Consider the following 19,824-nt stretch of genomic DNA (forward strand, 5'->3'; position numbering starts at 1 on the left):
TTTGTTTTGTTTTTATTTTACTATTTCCATTTTCTTGTTTCTTTTTCATCTTCTTTCTTTAAAGGCTTTTTTTTTTAAGATTTTATTTATTTGACAGAACACAGGCAAGGGGAGCAACAGGCAGAACAGGCTTTCCCCCTGTTCTTTAATTACATTAGGTAATTCCTACTTCAGGGCCTTTTGTAGTTGCTCCTGCTTTTGCCTGGAATGCTTTTCCCTCGGAGACCTCATAGTTTATTTATTCCCTTTCTTTATTTGATAACTAGTGAATGACTCCTGCATTTAAAGTAGTACCCCTGCCCCTAGACTCCTTCCTATTGTCTTTTCTGAATAGCTTGTCTCATTTCTGGCACAATAGACATTTTCTTGTTTTCTTGTCTATCTCCCACCACTAAAATGTAAGCTCCATGAGGACAGGGCTCTGTGTTTTGTTCTCTGCTATAACCTTAGCATCTGGAATAACACTTTTACTTGTTAGGTGTACAGTAAATATATGTTGATTAAATGAATAAATTTGTTCCTACCTCTTTATACTTATGGCTTTTCTGTTTTAGGGCTAAGAGATATTCACATGGAGAAGCATGGAATTTTTTTTGTTTCTCAAGTAGTAAATTGTAGATTGGGCTGCACAATAACATTCTTGAAAACATGTTATTCTTAGAAGTTAGAATATAGTATGTTCTTTATGAATCTAGATTTATAAATCTCATGCAAGTACTATATGATAGTAAATAAAAACTTTCCAACATGACTTGAGTTTTAGTCTTGATTTTTTTCTTTTCTGAAAGAGGTAGCTACGGCTGCTACAACTCCAGTGGGCCCTTTAATTCTGTAGGCCTTAGAAAGCGTACTACATACAGAGATCCTGCAAATATAGAAATACCTACTGAGACTGGCTTTAAGAAAGTTAGGATGATTTGCATCTTTGATTTTCTGGTAATTTGAATCTAAAACATAAAGTTTTCCACAGATCCAGGTAAAAAGATCCTCCTTCTTTTGCCAAGTATATATTTTATGAAAAGTACAAATATTCTAAAAGTGTTTTTCTAGAATTTAGGATTTCTAGTTTAGGAAAATAAACATAATATGCTAGGGGAAAAATAATGACTTGGAAAGATTAAAATGTAAGGACTAGACTTCTTTTTAGTGGCTGATTTAGTGGAAAATTTCAAAAGTAAAATTTTGAAAATTCTTAAGAGAAGCAAGGGAAATTCAGAATGACAATCTGAATGTTTTTTAAACAAGACAGTTTTATTTTAGTTTTTCCTTTTTACTGAAATAGTCATGTATCCTTTCTTTGAAGTTTGATCAAGGAGATAAAAAAACTACCTAAAAATCAATTCTGAGTCAGCCAGAGGCTCTTGGTTTAGACTTTGACGAATCCATTAATTCTGATGTCTTTTATCTATGTGCCAAGAAAAGAAGTATTTTTAATCTATACAAAGCAGAGAGAATTTGTGATATATTAGAATTGAGCCTGCTTGGGAATAGGGAGAGAGATAATGGAACATTTATGAATACTTGAAAACAACTTTTGATAATACTATAAACATTTGATCTTTAGCAACAAGTATAGTGACCTAAAAGAGAGAAAACTATTGAGGCTCTAATCCTGTGTTTGCTAGACCTGAAGGTCTGATAGTAACTTGCAAAGACACTAATTTTCTACTTTACATAGAAGTGATGATTTTTTTTTTATTTTTTAATTTTTTTTAGAAGTGATGATCTTTTAAAATTAAATGTCTAAGGAGAACTTTTTCTTTAAATTTATATCACTTTTCTCCTGTTTGAGGCCTCAAAGAAATCTTAGTAGCTACCTACCATTATTGAACTCTTAAGAGTGCGAGGGACAGCTAACCATACCATATATTATTATTTCATTTAATCTTCACCAAGCCCTTTTGGGTAGGTATTGTGCCTCTGACTTTACAGAAAGGGAAATTAAGAGCTTAAATAACTTGTCCAAGGTCACAGAACTAGTACATGACAGAATTAGAGACCAAAGCTCCAATTCTTAACCTCTTTGTTATACTGCCTCCTCATTACCTCCCACACTAAGTATTTCGATTTACCTCGCATTGTTACTTGTAAGTCTGACTTTGAAGGTCTTTCATAATCTGGTTTCTCAAGATCCATTTTTAGAGTTTATCTCTTTATTGTGTGTTCTTTCCTACTTTCCTTTCTCTAATATTTGCTATCCCTTGTAGAATGCATTCTGCACTCAGTGACAAGGCTCTGACTGGGCTCTTTTTCTGCCTGTCACTAATACCTTTGTTACTTTGCAATTCTGTAGTACTAAGCCAGTTGTGGCACCTTCATGTACTTATATATTGCTTCTAAAAGAAATTTTATTTTTTCGTGTATATATGCCAAATATAAGTATATCCTCTAATATTTAATAAAATGAGAGTATGTAGTAGTTGTCATTAATAGTATATGAATGTAAAGACATTTATGTTTGAATTGTTTTCTTTCTGATTATAAATTCAGATTTTCATTGTAATATAATACACATATACGGTATTTGTAAAGCAGGACAATGTTACCACCTTATGTTACATATATTATCATTTAATAACTAAAATATACAGGACACTTGACTTTCTAAGACAGTGATTAATCTTAAAGGCTTTGATGAGCTAATTACTGATGGGAACATGTTATATTACTTAGATGTGTTGGGGAGGAGATGAGATTTTTAGTAGTCGATGTCTTAAGGTGAAAAAGTACTCAAGTTTTCAGAAAGCATCATTTGGTGACATTTCATTCACCTAAAATGAAAACATTGAAATTAAAAAAAAAAGTTTCCTTTGGATATAAGTATTACCATTTTCATTTTATCTCACTTTAATGATAAGCAAAGTTAGAGAACTGTAAACTTAAAAAAACATTTTTTAAAGATTTTATTTATTTATTTAAGAGAGAGCACAAGTGGGGGGGGAAGGGCAGAGGGAGAAGCAGACTCCCCACTGAGCAGAAAGCCTGATGTGGAGCTTTATCCCAGGACCCCAGGATCATTACCTAAGCCCAAGGCAGATGCTTAACTGACTCAGCCACCCACCCAGGTACCCTGAGACTATAAACTTGTAAACTTGTAAGTTAAAAAATAATGGGTACAGCTTATAGTTTTGGGAAATAGAAATTATTATTAACATAATAAGTACTTTATTATTAGGGGAAATAACTTTTTTTTTTTTAAAGATTTTATTTATTTATTCATGATAGTCACACAGAGAGAGGCAGAGAGGCAGAGACACAGGCAGAGGGAGAAGCAGGCTCCATGCACTGGGAGCCCGACATGGGACTCGATCCCGGGTCTCCAGGATCGCGCCCTGGGCTAAAGGCAGGCGCCAAACCGCTGCGCCACCCAGGGATCCCCGGGGGAAATAACATTAAATAAGAACTTTATTATTGGAAAATAAACTGAAAACTTAATATGAGAGGGAAAGTACTTATGATTCTTTTTTTTTATTTAGAGGAGGGAGAGTGAGAGGTTGGGGGAAAGAATCTTAAGCAGGCTCCATGCCCAGCGTGGAGGCTGATGCGAGGCTTGATCTTACAGTCCTGAGATCATGACCTGAGCCAAGATCAAGAATTGGATGTTTAACCAGCTGAGCCACCCACCCATGTGCCTGTGTTTCTGATTCTTTAATGAATAATGCAACTGAGTAAAATTCTGTTCTGAAAACTTACCCATCCTAAGGTACTATAATGAATTCTGGAGTGTGGTAATTGTTGTATTGTAAACTCAATCAAATGCTGGCTAACATTCCTACATTTTGATGCTGTTCATTACTGATGATTTTGTAGCCTATCCCTCGGCCAGATCCTGTGCATAATAATGAAGAAACACATGACCAAGTGCTGAAAACCAGACTAGAAGAAAAAAATGAACACTTTGAGCAAGGACTCATGATAGAACAACTTAGCAAAATGTTCTTTACTACTAAGCACCGTTGGTATCCTCGTGGACAGTAAGTTCTATTTTCTTTGACTCCCACTTGACAACTAAAAGAACATGTAACTTTTCCTCAATGGAGGTTATATTCTGCATGGGGAAGTTAACGCCCAATATGATCACCTACTAAATTGTATTTTTAAATGTACAAATAGTGCAGCCAAAATGAAATAGTACTTCTTTTTTCTTTTATTTTAGTGGGGAAATTTAACCAAAGTTTGCTTTTTTTTTTTTTTTTCCCAAAGCTTTCAGGGAATTTTACAGAAATTCTTGAAAATTTTTCTATTCTGTGATATAGTCAGTGTATTGTTTTTTTTCATCCTCCTGCCAAATATTGATCTTGTTCTTAGCCCATTTATCCAGTTATTTAACAGGTTTCAGGTTATTGTTATTAAAAAATGGGGTACAGTAAATGTGCGGTGTATATTGTTCTCAGCTCTTTTAGAAACTAGTTGTCTCTGTTAGTACTCACATTTTATTACATGAAGTCTTACCTCTTATCTGACTCTGGCTTTTTTTTTTTTTTAATTTTTATTTATTTATGATAGTCACAGAGAGAGAGAGAGGCGCAGAGACACAGGCAGAGGGAGAAGCAGGCTCCATGCACCGGGAGCCCGATGTGGGATTCGATCCCGGGTCTCCAGGATCGCGCCCTGGGCCAAAGGCAGGCGCCAAACCGCTGCGCCACCCAGGGATCCCTGACTCTGGCTTTAATTATTTTTCTTCTTTTAATTCTTCTTTCTTTTATATCTGTCTTATTCCCTACCAGAAATGAAAGAGGACTATTTTTAATCGTTTATGTTTGAGCAGACTTTGTTCTTACTCAGTCAACCAGTAACTAAGCTCTTGGCTGGCACATTTCATGGCAGGACATGCTTATGGAATTAATGACTATACATTCATCCACCTGCTCTACTGAGTGTTGGGAGATAGAAAGTACAGTCCTTTCTTATAAGTTGTTTATAGTCAAGGAGAGAAGATAATACAGTAAATAAACAAAATCAAGTGATTGAGCCTAGAGAATGGTTAGGAGTTAGCCATGGGGAAAACAGAAAAGGCTCCGCAGGTAGAGAGAACAGGTTATCAGAGTATGCTGGGGAAATTGCAAGTAGGTCAGCTGAGATGGGACCCAGAATATGAGGAGGGAGTGAAGGGAGGGTCTTAATGAAGGATTTTGTGTTGTGCTGAGGTTAGATTTTACTTTCATTGTGAAATTTTAAGAAGAAAAGGTAATACATTTGAAAAATCATAAAGTGAGTTCTGTACTTGGGATACATGGAAGGTGTATATGGAAAGGTGATATATGGAAAGTTTGGAGTCAGAGGGACCTGCTTGGAAACTATTTAGTCTAGGTGACGTTTATTGAAGATGTAAATGAGAGGACCAATAATGAGAATAGAAAGGGGGAAAATAAAAGAAAGGACTGTGATAAAAGGAGAAAATAAAAGAAGGAAGGAGGAAAAGAGAGAATTTTAATTAACAGCAGTAGGTCACTGACTAGGTGTGGGAAGAGACAGGCAGCCTCTCAAGTTTCAGACAGGTGTTTGGGTGGATGATGGTGCCGTTCATACATTTGGGGAAACAGGTTTGACAGGAATATGAACCCATTATTGGTCATGTTAAGTCTGAAGTGTCAGTGGATCCATCTGGTGAGGAGCAATTTTGAAAGCATATGGATGTATGGATCTGGAGACTGGTTTACTTATGTAGTTTCTTTTTAGAAGTACTCGCTTCCTTATCCTTGCTTAATATAGAGATTCTTCAGGGTTCTAGCCTCATACTTCATGTTCTCCTGAAATTCATTGTAAGAGCTTTAATTACATTCATTATATAAATGACATACAACTTGCTTCATTATACATTTTTTTATTCCTTGGTCTTATTCCCAGTATCATCGTCCTTAGAAATTTCAAAATAGATATCTGTCCAAAGTTTTAAATTCATTGTAACAAAAGCATAGGTCTTTTTCTGTTTTAAAAAAACTCCTCCTTTAATAATTCTTTTATAATAAAAGTGGTATTTCTGTAGCAATTTTCCAGGAAAAATATCTGCAGTTTTTTGGCTACCATGATGTCTTTTATCTTTTAATTTCTGCTACTATTTTATATCCTCTTCTTTGATTTTTCTTTCTTATTTAGTGCCCACTTTGTTTATGTATATGCTCTCTGGGTTTTTTCCTGTCTCTATGATTATAATTCAGGGTATGTGGAAACAAATTAGCAAACCATTTCTTAGCCTCATATCTAAGTCATTACTGTATTCTGAGATTTCCATGATTCATAATATCATTCATGTTTTTTATTTTGTCTCATTATCCAGATATTTTTGTTCAAGCCCTATCTTGAAATTTTTCTGTAATGACTTTCAGTACTTGTTTTCTTCCTGCATGTTCTGTATTGCTACAGTCTTCTGCCTGCTGTTCATTTATAACCAAGTCACTGTAGTTATGAGTATGTAAAAGGGTCTTGAAGAGAACAAAATTGAAGGCAAGAAGACCATTAGGGAGTCTTAAAATCATGCATGTTATCCTTAGACTTTTATGTATAGTATACCTGTGTTTAATCTTATTTACTTATTTAATCTTATTACTGCTAATTAGCATTTGACTGCTAATTAATTTAATCTCTTTCTGTGTTTTGTCCCATCAGGATTACTAGGCAGTTGCAATTGTAAGCAGACTTTAATTAGGTGCAGTTGATTATCCCAGTAGCTCTCCTAGTAAAGAAATGAGCAGAACTCCAGATACTAGCTTACATATATAAAGAAAATTTTTACCTGTAGGCATTGTCCTTGTGATACATCATCTTTCAGAATTTTAGATAAGCTACAGTATGATCTTTAATCATTCAACAGGTATTTAATTGCTATGTAAATATTTATTTTGGATTAATGTAAGCCATTTTCAAGTGTTGATTTCTAGATGTCATTGAACTCTTCTTAAATATCAGGCAGTGTATAGAAGGATATTTTATTAAATATTTCACAATTTTTAAGTTATGACATCAAAAAACTGGGATCCATTCTGAATTAATTAATTTATGACAGATTTTATTTATTTATTCATGAGAGACACAGAGAGAGGCAGAGACATAGAGGGAAAAGCAGGCTCCTTGCAGAGATCCCGATGTGGGACTTGATCCCTGGACCCGGGATCACGCCCTAAGCTGAAGGCAGATGCTCAACCGCTGAGCCACCCAAGCGTCCCCCATTCTGAATTTAATAATTGGGATTATATAATATCTTTTTAAGTAAGTTTTTATTAACATACAAAATGCTGTTTAAAATATTTTTAAACAATGCAGTTAAATGTGAAATAGAGGGGCAGCCTGGGTGGCTCAGTGGTTTAGCGCCGCCTTCAGCCTGGGGCCTGATCCTGGAAACCCGGGATCGAGTCCCATGTCGGGCTCCCTTCATGGAGCCTGCTTCTCCCTCTGCCTTTGTCTCTGCCTCTCTCTCTCTGTCTCATGAATAAATAAATAAAATCTTTAAAAAAAAATAAATGTGAAATAGAAAGTTTCTTTATATTTATTCAATGCCCTGTGCCCCATATGATAAACACTGCTAAACTCCTCCTGTATGAGTAGATCTGTCTTATATTACACTTAATTTTGTGCTTTTTAAACTCCAATAAAGTAAAACTCTTTTCTGAATGTGCAACTTTTGTTTTAAAGGGGTCTGGGCTTACTCAAATCTTCTGTCTCCTAGTTACTAGCTATTTATTGAATCTTGCTATTTATTAAAGAAAATTTGCAGAAAAGGCAAGAAGACCATTAGAGAGTCTTAAAATCATACATGTTATCTTTAGACTTTTATAAAAAGAAATAATAATGCCTGGGGTGCCTGGGTGGCTCAGTCAGTTGGGTGGCTGCTTTAAGCCTGGATCATGGTCCCAGGGTCCTAGGATCAAGCCCCACGTCAAGCTTCCTGCTTCTCCCTCTGCAGCTCCCCCTGCTTGTGTTCTCTGTCTCTCTGTCTCAAATAAATAAAATCTTAAAAAAAAAATGCAAAGAAATAATGCCTAATTTGCCTGATGGCTTTAAAAAATTGATTAATTAATTCCAGTATAATTAATGCAGCATTATATTAGTTTATATTAGTTTAATTATATTAGTTTCAGGTGTATAATATAGTGATTCAACAATTTTATACATTACTCAGTGCTTATCATAATAGGTATACTCTTAATCCTCTTTCCCTATTTCTCCTGTCCCTCCACCCACCGCCCCTCTGGTAACCATCAATTTGTTCTCTATAGTTGAGTGTCTGGTTTTTTGTTTGTCTCTTTTTCTTTGTTCATTTGTTTTTTTCCTTAAAATCCACATGAGTGAAATCTATGGTATTTGTTTTTCTCTGATTATTTCACTTAGCAGTGTATATCCTCTAGAGCTATCCATGTTGTTGCAAATGGCAACATTTCATTCTTTTTTATGGTTGAGTAGTATTCCATCGGGGGAAAATATATATACACACACACATATGTGCCACATCTTCATCTATCAGTGGACACCTGTGTTGTTTTTTTGTTTTGGTTATTATAAATAATGCTACAGCAAACATAGGGGTGTGCGTATCTTTTCAAATTAGTGTTTTCATATTCTTTGGGTAAATTCTGCATGGTGGTTTTGAGATAAAATATAATCATGTAAGTTAAGGACCTGGCATATAGATAATGATAATATGGTAATGATAATTATTAATAATTGTTTCCTACTCATGGTTTTTCTCTTAACTCACTTTTTGAAGCATCTCTTTTTTTTTTTTAAGATTTTATTTATTTATTTGAGAGAGAGAGAGAGAGAGAACAGAGGAGAGAGGGAAAGGGAGAAGCAGGCTTCCTGCTGAGTAGGGAGCCTGATGGAGGGCTCAATCCCAGGACCCTGAGATAAGGACCTGAATCAAAGGCAGGCGCTAAACCAGAATCACGCCGTGGGTGGAAGGCAGGCGCTAAACTGCTGAGCCACCCAGGTGCCCCAAAGCATCTTTTCTGAGGTATAATTTGCATACCGAAAAATTTACCTTTTTTTTTTTTTTAACCAGTTTTAAGTATATACTGTAATGAGTTTTGACAAATGTATACACAATTGGCTGTTTCATCACTTGAAAAGTTTTCTCATACTCTTTTGCAGTGAGTTTCATCCCCTTTAATCCCCATCCTAGGCAGTCATTGATTTCCTTCTTATCACTTTTTAGAACTTCATGAATTTCTAGAATTCCATGTTTTTCCCTTTCTAGAATTTTATGTAAATGGAATTATACAGTCTGTAGCCTTTTGTGTCTGGCTTCTTTCACTTAGTATAATGCTTTTGAGATTCATCTTTGTTGTTGTGTAGACCAATAGTTTATTCCTTTTTATTTCTGAATAATATTCTCTTGTATGGGTAGACCACAATTTGTTTATCTGTTCACCAGCTGATGGACATTTTGAATCTTTCCCGTGTGGGGCTGTTATGACTAAAGCTGCATAAATACTCAAGTACGAATCATCATTGACATATTTTCATTTCTCTTGGGTAAATACCTAGGGGTAGGATTAGTTGGTCATATGATAAGGACATGTTTAAATTCATAAGAAACTGTCAAAGTGGCTGAATGCTTTTTCATTCCCACCAGCAGTGTGTCACAGTTTCATTTGCTCCACATCCTTCCCAACACTTGTTATTAGTTCTTTTAACTTTAATCATTCTGTTGGGGGAATAGTAGTATTTCATTGTGGTTTAAATTTATGCTAATGATTTTGAACATCTTTTTTTTTTTAAAGATTTTATTTATTTATTCATGAGAGAGAGAGAGAGAGGCACACACACACACACACACACACACACAGAGGCAGAGGCAGAGACACAGGCAGAGGGAGAAGCAGGCTGCATGCAGGAGCCTGACGTGGGACTCGATCCCAGGTCTCCAGGATCAGGCCCTAGGCTGAAGGTGGCGCTAACCGCGGAGTCACCTGGGCTGCCCTTGAGCATCTTTTCATGTAGTTATTGGCCTTTATACATTTGGGAGGTTTTTTTGGTTTTGTTTTTGTTTTTTTGGTGAAATATCTGTAAAAAGCTTTTGACTATTTTTAAAAAGCAGGTTCATTGTTTTATTAGTGTAAACTTGTAGATCAGAGTCCTTTGTGAGATATATGTCTTGCAAATATTTTCTCTCTGTACCTTGCTTTTCCATTTCTATTATTTATTTATTTATTTATTTTTAAAGATTTTATTTATTTATTCATGAGAGAGAGAGACAGAGACACAGGCAGAGAGAGAAGCAGGCTCCACGTAGGGAGCCTGACGTGGGACTCGATCCCGGGTCTCCAGGATCACGCCCTGGGCTGAAGGCAGGTGCTAAACTGCTGAGCCACCCAGGCTGCCCCATTTCTTTAATAGTGTCTTTTGAAGATAAAGATTTTTTATAATTTTCATTAAGTCCAATTTACAAATATTTCCTTTTAGTTCAGGCTTTTTACATTCTACTTAAGAAACCTTTGCCTGGGCAGCCCTGGTGGCTCAGCGGTTTAGCGCCGCCTTCAGCCCAGGGTGTGGAGACCCGGGATTGAATCCCACATCGGGCTCCCTGCACAGAACCTGCTTCTCCCTCTGCCTATGTGTCTGCCTCTCTCTGTGTCTTTTCTTTTATGAATGAAGAAATAAAATCTTAAAAAAATGTTTTCGTGTTGTGTTTTATATAATTTGCAGTATATGAATACATTTTACATTTTTGTTACACTTATTTGAAATATTTCATAATTTTATGCTATTATAAATAGTATTAGGTTTTTAATTTCAGTTTCCAAAGATTTGTTGTTTGTAATACAATTTTATTTGTTGTAGAAATATGATTGATTTTTGTTTATTGGTGGTGTTTCCTGTGATCTTGAGAGTAGCTTTTTAAATATATTCCTTAGTATTTTCTATATAGATGATCATGGTGTCATTGAGTAAAGACAATTTTACCTCATTTATATCTGTATGCTTTTTATTTTTTGCTTTATTGCACAGCTTAGAGCCTTAAGTACAATGTTGCATTAACAGTGTTGAGAATGGACATCGTTGCTTTTTTCCCCAGTTTTAGTGAGGGAAAGCAGTGAGTCTTTAAACATTAAGAGTGATACTTCTGGACAGCCTGGGTGGCTCAGCAGTTTAGCGCTGCCTTGAGCCCGGGGTGTGATCCTGGAGACCCGGGATCGAATCCTGCGTCAGGCTTCCAGCATGGAGCCTGCTTCTCTCTCTGCCTCTGTGTCTCTAGTGAATAAATAAATAAAATCTTAAAAAAAAAAAAAAAGTGATGTTTCTATGTGGGTCTTTTTATAGATGCCCTTTCTCAGGTTGAAAAATCCCTCTATTCCTGGTGTGAAGAGTTTTTATCATGAATGGATGTTGAATTTTGTTAGATGCTTTTTTCTGTATTCATTAAAATGATCATATGGTTTTTCTTATTTAGTCATGTGGTTAATTATATTGAATGACTTCAAATGTTGTACCAACCTTTTGTTCCTGGGCTAAACTTCACTTGGTCACGATATATTATTTTGTGTGTGTGTGTTGTTTGGATTTAATTGCTTAAATTTTGTTGTAGAATTTTTACATCTTTATTATGGGCATTAGTCTATAGGTTTATAATATCTTTGGTTTTGGTTTCAGAGTAAAGCTTGCAACATAGAGTAGATTTGGTACTATTTCCTTCTCTTCAGTTTTCGGAAAGAGTATGTGTAGAATGGATATTACTTCTTTTTTTTTCTAAAGACCTTATTTATTCATGAGAAACACAGAGAGAGAGAGGCAGAGACACAGGCAGAGAGAGAAGCAGGCTCCATGCAGGGAGCCTGATGTGGGACTCAATCCCGGGTCTCCAGGATCAGGCCCTGGGCTGAAGGCGGTGCTAAACCACTGAGCCACCTGGGCTGCCCTGGATATTGCTTCTTAATATTGGAATTTACCAGTGAAAGCCATCTGGGTCTGAAATTTTCTTTGTGGAAAGATTTTTAACTGCAAATTCAACTTTTGTATTCAATAGTTAGGACTATTCAATTTATGTCTTCTTGAGGGAGCTTTGATACTTTGTATCAAATCCCTTCAAGGATTTACCCATTTTACCTAAATTGTTGCATTTATTTGTACATAGTTTGTGATATTCCTTAATTATCCTTTAAGTATTTTCATAATCTGTAGCCGTATCATCTCTCTTATTTCTGGTGTTATTTTGTTGATATTTTTTAAGAACCAATTTTGGTTTAACTGATTCTCTCTGTTTTTTTTCTGTTTTTATTATTATTTTAAGTAGGCTGTACACTGAGGCTTTGAACTCACAATGCTGAGATCAAGACCTGAGCTGATCAAGACTTGGATGCATAACCAACTGAGCCATCCAGGCACCACAGTTTTCTATTTTTGTTCCTTGTTATTTCCTTCCTTCTGCTTACTTGGGCTTTAATTTGTTCCTTTTCTAGTTTAAGGCTTATTGTTTAAAAACTTGTCTCCTTTTTAGTTTTTAATGTTATAAATTCCCCCTTAAGTACTGCTTTAGCTGCATCCCACAGATTTTGATGTTTTCACTTCCATTCAGTTCAAAATGTTTTCTGATTTCCCTTGTGATTTCTTCTTTTACCTATGGATTACTTAGCAGTGAGTTAATTTCTAAATATCTAAAAAAATTTTCAGATACCTTTCTGTACTGATTTCGGCTTAATTCTGTTATAATCACAAAGCATACTTTGTAGGATTTCAGTCTTTAAATTGATTAAGATTCAGAGGTGCCTGGCTGGCTCAGTCAATAGGAGCCTAAGACTCTTGATCTCAAGGTTGTGAGTTCAAGCCCCATGTTGGGTGTAGATATTATGCTCAACCACTGAGCCACCCAGGCATCCTGATTATGGTCTTTCTTGATGAATATTTCATATACAGTTGGAAAATAGGTGTATATTCTGCTATTATTGATGGTAGTGTTCTAAAAATATGAATTAGGTCTACTTGTTTAAGTTTTCTAGACCCTCACTAATTTTCTGTTTAATCAATTATTATTAGAGGAACATTGAAGTCTATATTTTATACTTAATGGATTTTTCTATTTCTCGTCCTAATTCTGTGTTCATAAATTTTGAAGTTCTATTGATAGTTGTACATATATTTATTATCGTTATATTTTCTTTTTTTTTTAAAGCCACCTGCACGATCCAGTTTATTTTTTAATTTTTTTTTTAATTTTTATTTATTTATGATAGTCACAGAGAGAGAGAGAGGCAGAGACATAGGCAGAGGGAGAAGCAGGCTCCATGCACCGGGAGCCCGATGTGGGATTCGATCCTGGGTCTCCAGGACGCCCTGGGCTGAAAGCAGGCGCCAAACCGCTGCGCCACCCAGGGATCCCATATTATCGTTATATTTTCTTGATGAATTGACACCTTTATCTTTATTGAAGTCTTCTTGTTATTGCTGCTAATATCTCTTTTTCTGAAATATAATTTGTCTAGTACTACTAGAGCCTATCTAGCCTTCTTTTGATTGGTGTTTTCTTTTTTTTTTTTAATTTATTTTTTATTGGTGTTCAATTTACTAACATACAGAATAACCCCCAGTGCCCGTCACCCATTCACTCCCACCCTTGATTGGTGTTTACATGATCTTTCTATTTCTGTTTTTTACTTTTAACCTATCGGTGTCTTTATATTTCAGTGGGTTTCTTACAAGTAGAATATAATTGGATTTTGCTTTTTTGTCCAATTTGACTTTTCATTTTAGTACCAAGCCATCTTAAATGCTGTTTCCTTTGATTTTCAGTGCTTTCATTCTTCGGCCATTTGCTTTTAGCTTACTTTCTTCTTTAAATTTAATTTGATTATAGTCATTTTGAATAGCTATTATTTCTCTTAGCCCAACCATATGTAACTATAGGTGGCTAGATATCTGTTAATGTTATACTTATATTTGTGTGTAATTTTTTGTTTATATCTACCACTCTAGATTATTCTCTTATCATCAGGATTGCATCTTTTGTTCTGTAGTTTTCCACATGATCTCTGATACAGTGTGTGGGTGCTCAGTTGCTGTCTGATGAAATATTATCTTACCTAATTATTATTATTGTTTTTAAAGATTTTATTTATTTAGTTCATGAGAGACACAGAGAAAGAGAGAGGCAGAGACATAGGCAGAGGGAGAAGCAGGCTCCATGCAGGGAGCCCAATGGGAGACTCAATCCTGGAACTCTGGGATCACACCCTGAGCCAAAGGCAGATGCTTAACCACTGAGCCACCCAGGCATCCCATGAAATACTATCTTACCTAATTGTCTTTACAGGTTCTTGAAGGTGTTCAGTTTTTCTTTGAAATGTACTTTATTGGGATGGTCACTGATGAATTTCTCAGTAATTCTTAGAAGTTTTATCCTAGAGTTTACCTATCAAATTATGTGACTTTATTCAATTTCATTTTTATTTAGGAAGGTCTCAGGTAGAGTAAGATGTTCTTTATTATCAAATTCTTAATCAAGGTCAGTAAAGTTTTTATGATACAAAGGTGTTTCCTCACTTCATTCAGTCCTGAACCATGCATTTAATTATCAACCTCACCCAGTGTGGACGGGCTGGAAGTATAAGTAGTATGACTGTACAGAACTGATGCTGAAATAGCCCAGTGGCCAATAAACACTGATGATTTGATTAGGTCAAGTCTGGGAATCTAAAGTTAATATTATTACTATTTATGAATTGCTTTTTGCCTTTTCCTAATCCTCTCAATCTTAGTTACTTTGGGATGGCAATTCAAAGAGTCTTAGATTTGGGCTTTGTGAGAGTGGGTGCTAGGGCTGTGTTGAAGTTTTAGTGTGAAAGGTGGTGATGAGGAAACTCAGGACATTGGATTTGGGGTTAAATTTAACTTTTAGTTCCTTATCTTCTGCCTTTGCCTGAATGACTATTTTTACATTCAGTTATGCAGAGGTTAATTTCAAAAGATGACCTATGTAACCATGCAGTTCCTGCTTCTTCCTGTTTGATGATATTGCAGGTACGAAAACAAATTAGCTTAGCCATGATGTTATATTTACTGAAGTCATGGGGCTTTGAATATATTTTTCAAAATGTACCCCTTACGCGAATCCATTTTTTTTTTCATATTGACAACAACAATTTGTGTTAGATAGCCCTTTTGTAAATAGTTGTTAAGGACATGATTCTGAGTTGTTCTGCCCTCCGCAGCAGCCCCTGAGGTTTCTCCCATTGGCCTTTAGAGTCGCCAGCACTCAGGAAGCAAGTATGTCATGCCCTTAGTTGTGAGCCTTTGTGTACAAGCTGTTTTTCCTTTCTTCAGTCTTCCTCAGTTGGCATGAAAAAAATCAAAGTAATGATGCTTTCCTTCCATTATAATTTTTTCCAGAACACGTCATTTTAGCAATATAACAGTCCCTAATGGTTGTGTCTGAGTTTTCTGGTACTTTTCTCATTAATTAAACCATAATAACTTAATTGAAACTCTTTTTATGTATCCAAAGTTCATATGCTATCTTGGTTTCTCCTACTGATTCCTTTTCATCTCTTTTACCTCTAAATTTTGGAGTGCCCAAGGAGCAGTTCTCCTCTTTCCTTTCTCATTTTCTAGGACAGTGCCCTCATCCAGTCTCATGGTTTTATATACCTTTCACGTGCTGATGGCTCCCAATCCTATCTCTGGTCAAGACCTGTCCCCTGACCTCCAGACCTGTATATCTATCCAGCTACTTACATGACACGTCTTATGGGCATCCCTGACTTAATATTGTCTCCTGAAGGTCTCACACAAACAAGATTCTCCTGGCGCCTTCCCTATCTCAGTTAATGCTAGCTCCAGTCTTCTAGTGGCTTGAGCCAGAAACCTTGGTGCCATTCTTAATTCATTTCTCACACCCAACATCTGGTCTATCAGCAAATCCTATTAGCTCTGTCTCCCAGAATGTATCCACATTTGACCATTTATCACTATTCCTTTTGCCACCATCCTGGTCCATGCCACCATCTTTTGCCTTGGTTTATTGAAGTCACTTCCTAACTGGTCTCCCAGCTTCTGCTTTACTTCTCTACAGTTTGTTCTTAGCATATTACCAAAGTAATACTGTTAAAAACTTCCCTCAGTTCTTATAATTTTTCTGTTGAAAACCTTCCAGTGGTTTCCCATCTTACTCAAAAAAGCTAAAGGCCATAACTGTTACCTACAAGAACCTGTGTGGTCTGATCCTCTGTTACCTCTCCACTCTCATTTCCTATCATTCTCCTCTTAGTTCACTCTGTTCCAGCCACATGGCCTTTTGGCTGTTCCATGAACATTCCTTTCTTTTAAAGCCCTTATATTGCTGTTCACTCTACATAGAATTCTCTTCCTACTAGTATCAGCAAAGCTAGTTTTCTCACTTCCTTTGGGTTTTTATTCCCTGAAGTCGTCCCTGGTCAACTTACTGGTTTTCCTCTCTCCTACACTGAAATGTAAGAATTCTTAGCACTTAGAAGTAGTCCCTGGCACATAGTAGATGCTCACACATCTACAAATTAATAAGTGAATGGGTAAATGATGTGATTCTCATTATACCTCTTAAAAAAAAAGGTGTTAAGCTAACATAGCTCTACTAGGTGTAAAGTTATATTGAAGAAAATAAGGATGGAAGGACTGAAAGAAGCCTGGATGGAAAGATTTGGAAAATAATTTTAAACTTCTTGAAATGTAACAATGCTATAAATGTATGAACAGCAGTACTATTTTATTTAAATAACTACTTGTTTTTCCCGGGGGCCACAAAAATTAGTTACTCCCATCAGTAGGAAAGAGATTTGACTATCCAGCTGGATAGCTGCAGTGTGACAGGAGATAAAGTTCTGCTTTGGATTAAGAACTGTGGACAAATATTTCAGATATCATTGAGTCATTGTGTAATTTAAGAAGGGTAAGTAACTATGTGTTTTGGATTCCAGGAATAGTCTCAGTTTAACTCTTCTCTTAATTATTAATAGGGTGGGGTTTTAATTATCTCAAGGGTCTGAGTCTGATGATAAGTTATAAGGGTACCATATAATTAAGGTGTTTGCTTCTGGCTAGTGATTGATTATAGCAGATACTGAAATTCATGCATGATATTGAAATTCATGCGAAGATAGTGTGACTTCGCGAGCCCCTATTCTGGTGACTAGCTGCGAGAGCACGTTTCAAGGTTACACTAATAAGACTTTGATGATCTGGCACATAACTGGAACCCTTAAGAAAATGGTAATTTTCTATAATTTTTTTTATGCCAGTATAAGTAGAGGTAGAAAAGTTTATGTAAATTATATTATGCTATATGTATTATTCTACAAGTTAATGTTTTGTGTTATTGTATATAGATGTACTTCATTTTTTTAAGTTATTTACTGTTTTGCCAATTTTCAAAAAATCAGTATCAAAAAACAATGTGTAGGAGAGTTGCCTTATAAAACCATAAGATAAGCAAAAAAGAATGCTTTCAGTATCTTAATCACAAGTAAATAGCATGAGGTACATGTGTGTTACCATTTATCGTATAGAAATCCTTACATTGAATTTCCACATTAGCAAAAAAAGTAAAAACTCAGACCAACTTGCCAAAATCTGGCCTTACGGGAATTTTTGAAGAGAAGTCATCACAATAAACATGTGTACTCTGTGTAGAAATTCTCTTAAATCAATAAAGAAAATAAGGAAATGCAAAGAACCAAAAAAGAAAAATCCTCCCTGGTAAATCACTCAAAGTCAGTGATTGCTAACAATGTGTTTTATTTCTCTTTTCATATCTGTCATAAGTTTTATTTGTATATTTTTACATGGCTTTAATCATACTGTATATATACATTTACATCCTGTATCTCCCCCTCCCCAATTAATGTTTAATATTTTAGTAGTAAGATAGTTAATATTTTAACTATTTCTCTATATAGTTTAGAATAGATTTCCAGAAGAATTACTAGATCAAAAGCTTTGGCTTTAAAAATATTTTTTGATATATATTGCTATACTACTTTTCATAAGTATTGTACTAGTTAATACTTTAGTTGGGTCTGATGTTTATTTCATCATACCTGTGCTTGGGTTGGGCATTTATGATTTTTAAAAAATTTGTGATTGCAAAAACAAAATTCTCTCACTGTTTTAATTTGCATTTGTTCCACTTTTTGTGACATACATTTTTCTGTAAACATATTAGTTGTATCCTGTTATATATTAAAACATGATTTGGCAGCTTACAAAACCTCCATTTAGGGGAAAATATCCCCTTATAAATAAAACTTTAATAAAGCATGTTCAGCATATTTATGATGTGCTCTTTCTTTACTATAAAGACAATTATTAGTTTTTTTTTTTTTAAGTTTTATTTTTTATTTATTTGAGAGAGAGAGAGAGAGTGAGCACAAGCCAGGAGCAGGGGCAGAGGGAGAGGGAAAAGCCATCTCCTCGCTGAGCTTGGAGCCTGTTGCTGGTCTTGATTCCAGGACCTTGAGATCTTGACTTAAGCCAAAGGCAGATGCTTAACTGACTTAGCCATCTGGGCGCCCCAAGACAATTATTAGTTTTAATTAAAGATCAATTATCCAGGTTAGTATATTGAAATTGACCTCAAGAGTGGCAAAAAAAAAAAAAAAATTTCCAAAATGCTTATTTAGTAGAAAACAATTTTCACAGTCGGGAAATGTGGCTTCTTACTAAGAAATATTTAAATATTTATCTTGGATATATCTAGCAGCATACACACACACACACACATATATTAGGTTTCTTTTATTTCACTGAGTACTAATGAACAACAAACTAATCACAGAAATTTGATACTTTTTTTAGAAACACATTTACTAAAATAATATCTTAAATATTTTCTTCTTTTCAAGGTATCATAGACGTCGTAGGAAACTGGATCCTCCAAAAGACAGATGATACTGAGGTTTTCAGGAATCAAAAAGATGTTATCTTGTGTCTCATTTGCCATTTGAGAAACGCAATTGAGTATTTTCACTAATATGTTATATAGCAAAATAATAATAAAATGTCTTTTCATATGTTAGAATGTGTATTTCTTTATATATAATAGGGAATTGTGGATTTGACATTCTTATTTACAGAAACCTATTTCATCTTTGCTTTTGAGATATTAAGGTCTACCATTTATTTTTATGTGTCTAGTGTGATTAAGTATTTATACATAATCAGTCATATATTGTTAGTAGTATAAATATGATTAATAGAAATGTGCATGGTTCTCCTTCTCAAGGAGATTTTCAAATAGCTTTTGAAAAGAAACGCATGAAGTCCACCCAGAAAATAAATGTTACAATTCTTTGTTGTGGCTTCTAGGAAATTATTAAATTACTGTTGACTCTTGAACAACATGAGTTTGAATTATGTGGGTCCACCTATACACAGATTTTTTCATAAATGAATAAATGAATAAATAAATATAAAGTCCAGTACTGTAGTTGTATTTTCTCTTTCTTAAGATTTTTCTTTCTTTAAGATTTTATTTATTTATTTGACATAAACAGAGAACACAGGCAGGGGGAATGGCAGAGGGAGAAGGAGAAGCAGGTTCCTTGCTAAGCAGAAAGTCCATCTCAGGACCTTAGGGTCATGACCTGAGCCAAAGGCAGGCGCTTCATCTACTGAGCCATCCAGGCACTCCTCTTTCTTATGATTTTCTTAGTAACATTTTCTTTTCTCTAGCTTTATTGTAAGAATACAATGTAAGATAACATGTAAGATAATATGTTAATTGACTATGTTAATCAGTAAGGCTACCAGTCAAGAGTAGGACATAAGTTAATTTTTTGGGAAGTCAAAGTTATACATGGATTTTTTACTGCATGGGGGGTTGGTATCCCTAACCCCCTTGTTCAAGGGTCAACTGTTATTACATTT

The 19,824-nt window shown here is 35.2% G+C and overlaps 1 protein-coding gene across 4 annotated transcripts in view; it reads left to right on the forward strand.

Annotated features, from left to right (window-relative positions):
• The window catches only part of MRPL42 (mitochondrial ribosomal protein L42), a 30,967-nt gene extending 11,591 nt beyond the window's left edge, over window positions 1-19,376 (forward strand). For all 4 annotated transcript variants that reach the window (XM_038558646.1, XM_038558649.1, XM_038558647.1 and 1 more), the window contains 2 exons: window positions 3,811-3,974; window positions 18,801-19,376. In XM_038558646.1, the coding sequence (XP_038414574.1) occupies window positions 3,811-3,974; window positions 18,801-18,846 (210 nt within the window). In that variant the 3' untranslated portion in view covers window positions 18,847-19,376. The remainder of the gene's footprint in view (window positions 1-3,810; window positions 3,975-18,800) is intronic.
• Window positions 19,377-19,824: the final 448 nt, after the last annotated feature.

Source organism: Canis lupus, chromosome 15, assembly GCF_011100685.1.
Source record: "Canis lupus familiaris isolate Mischka breed German Shepherd chromosome 15, alternate assembly UU_Cfam_GSD_1.0, whole genome shotgun sequence".
In the NCBI taxonomy this organism is placed as follows: domain Eukaryota; kingdom Metazoa; phylum Chordata; class Mammalia; order Carnivora; family Canidae; genus Canis; species Canis lupus.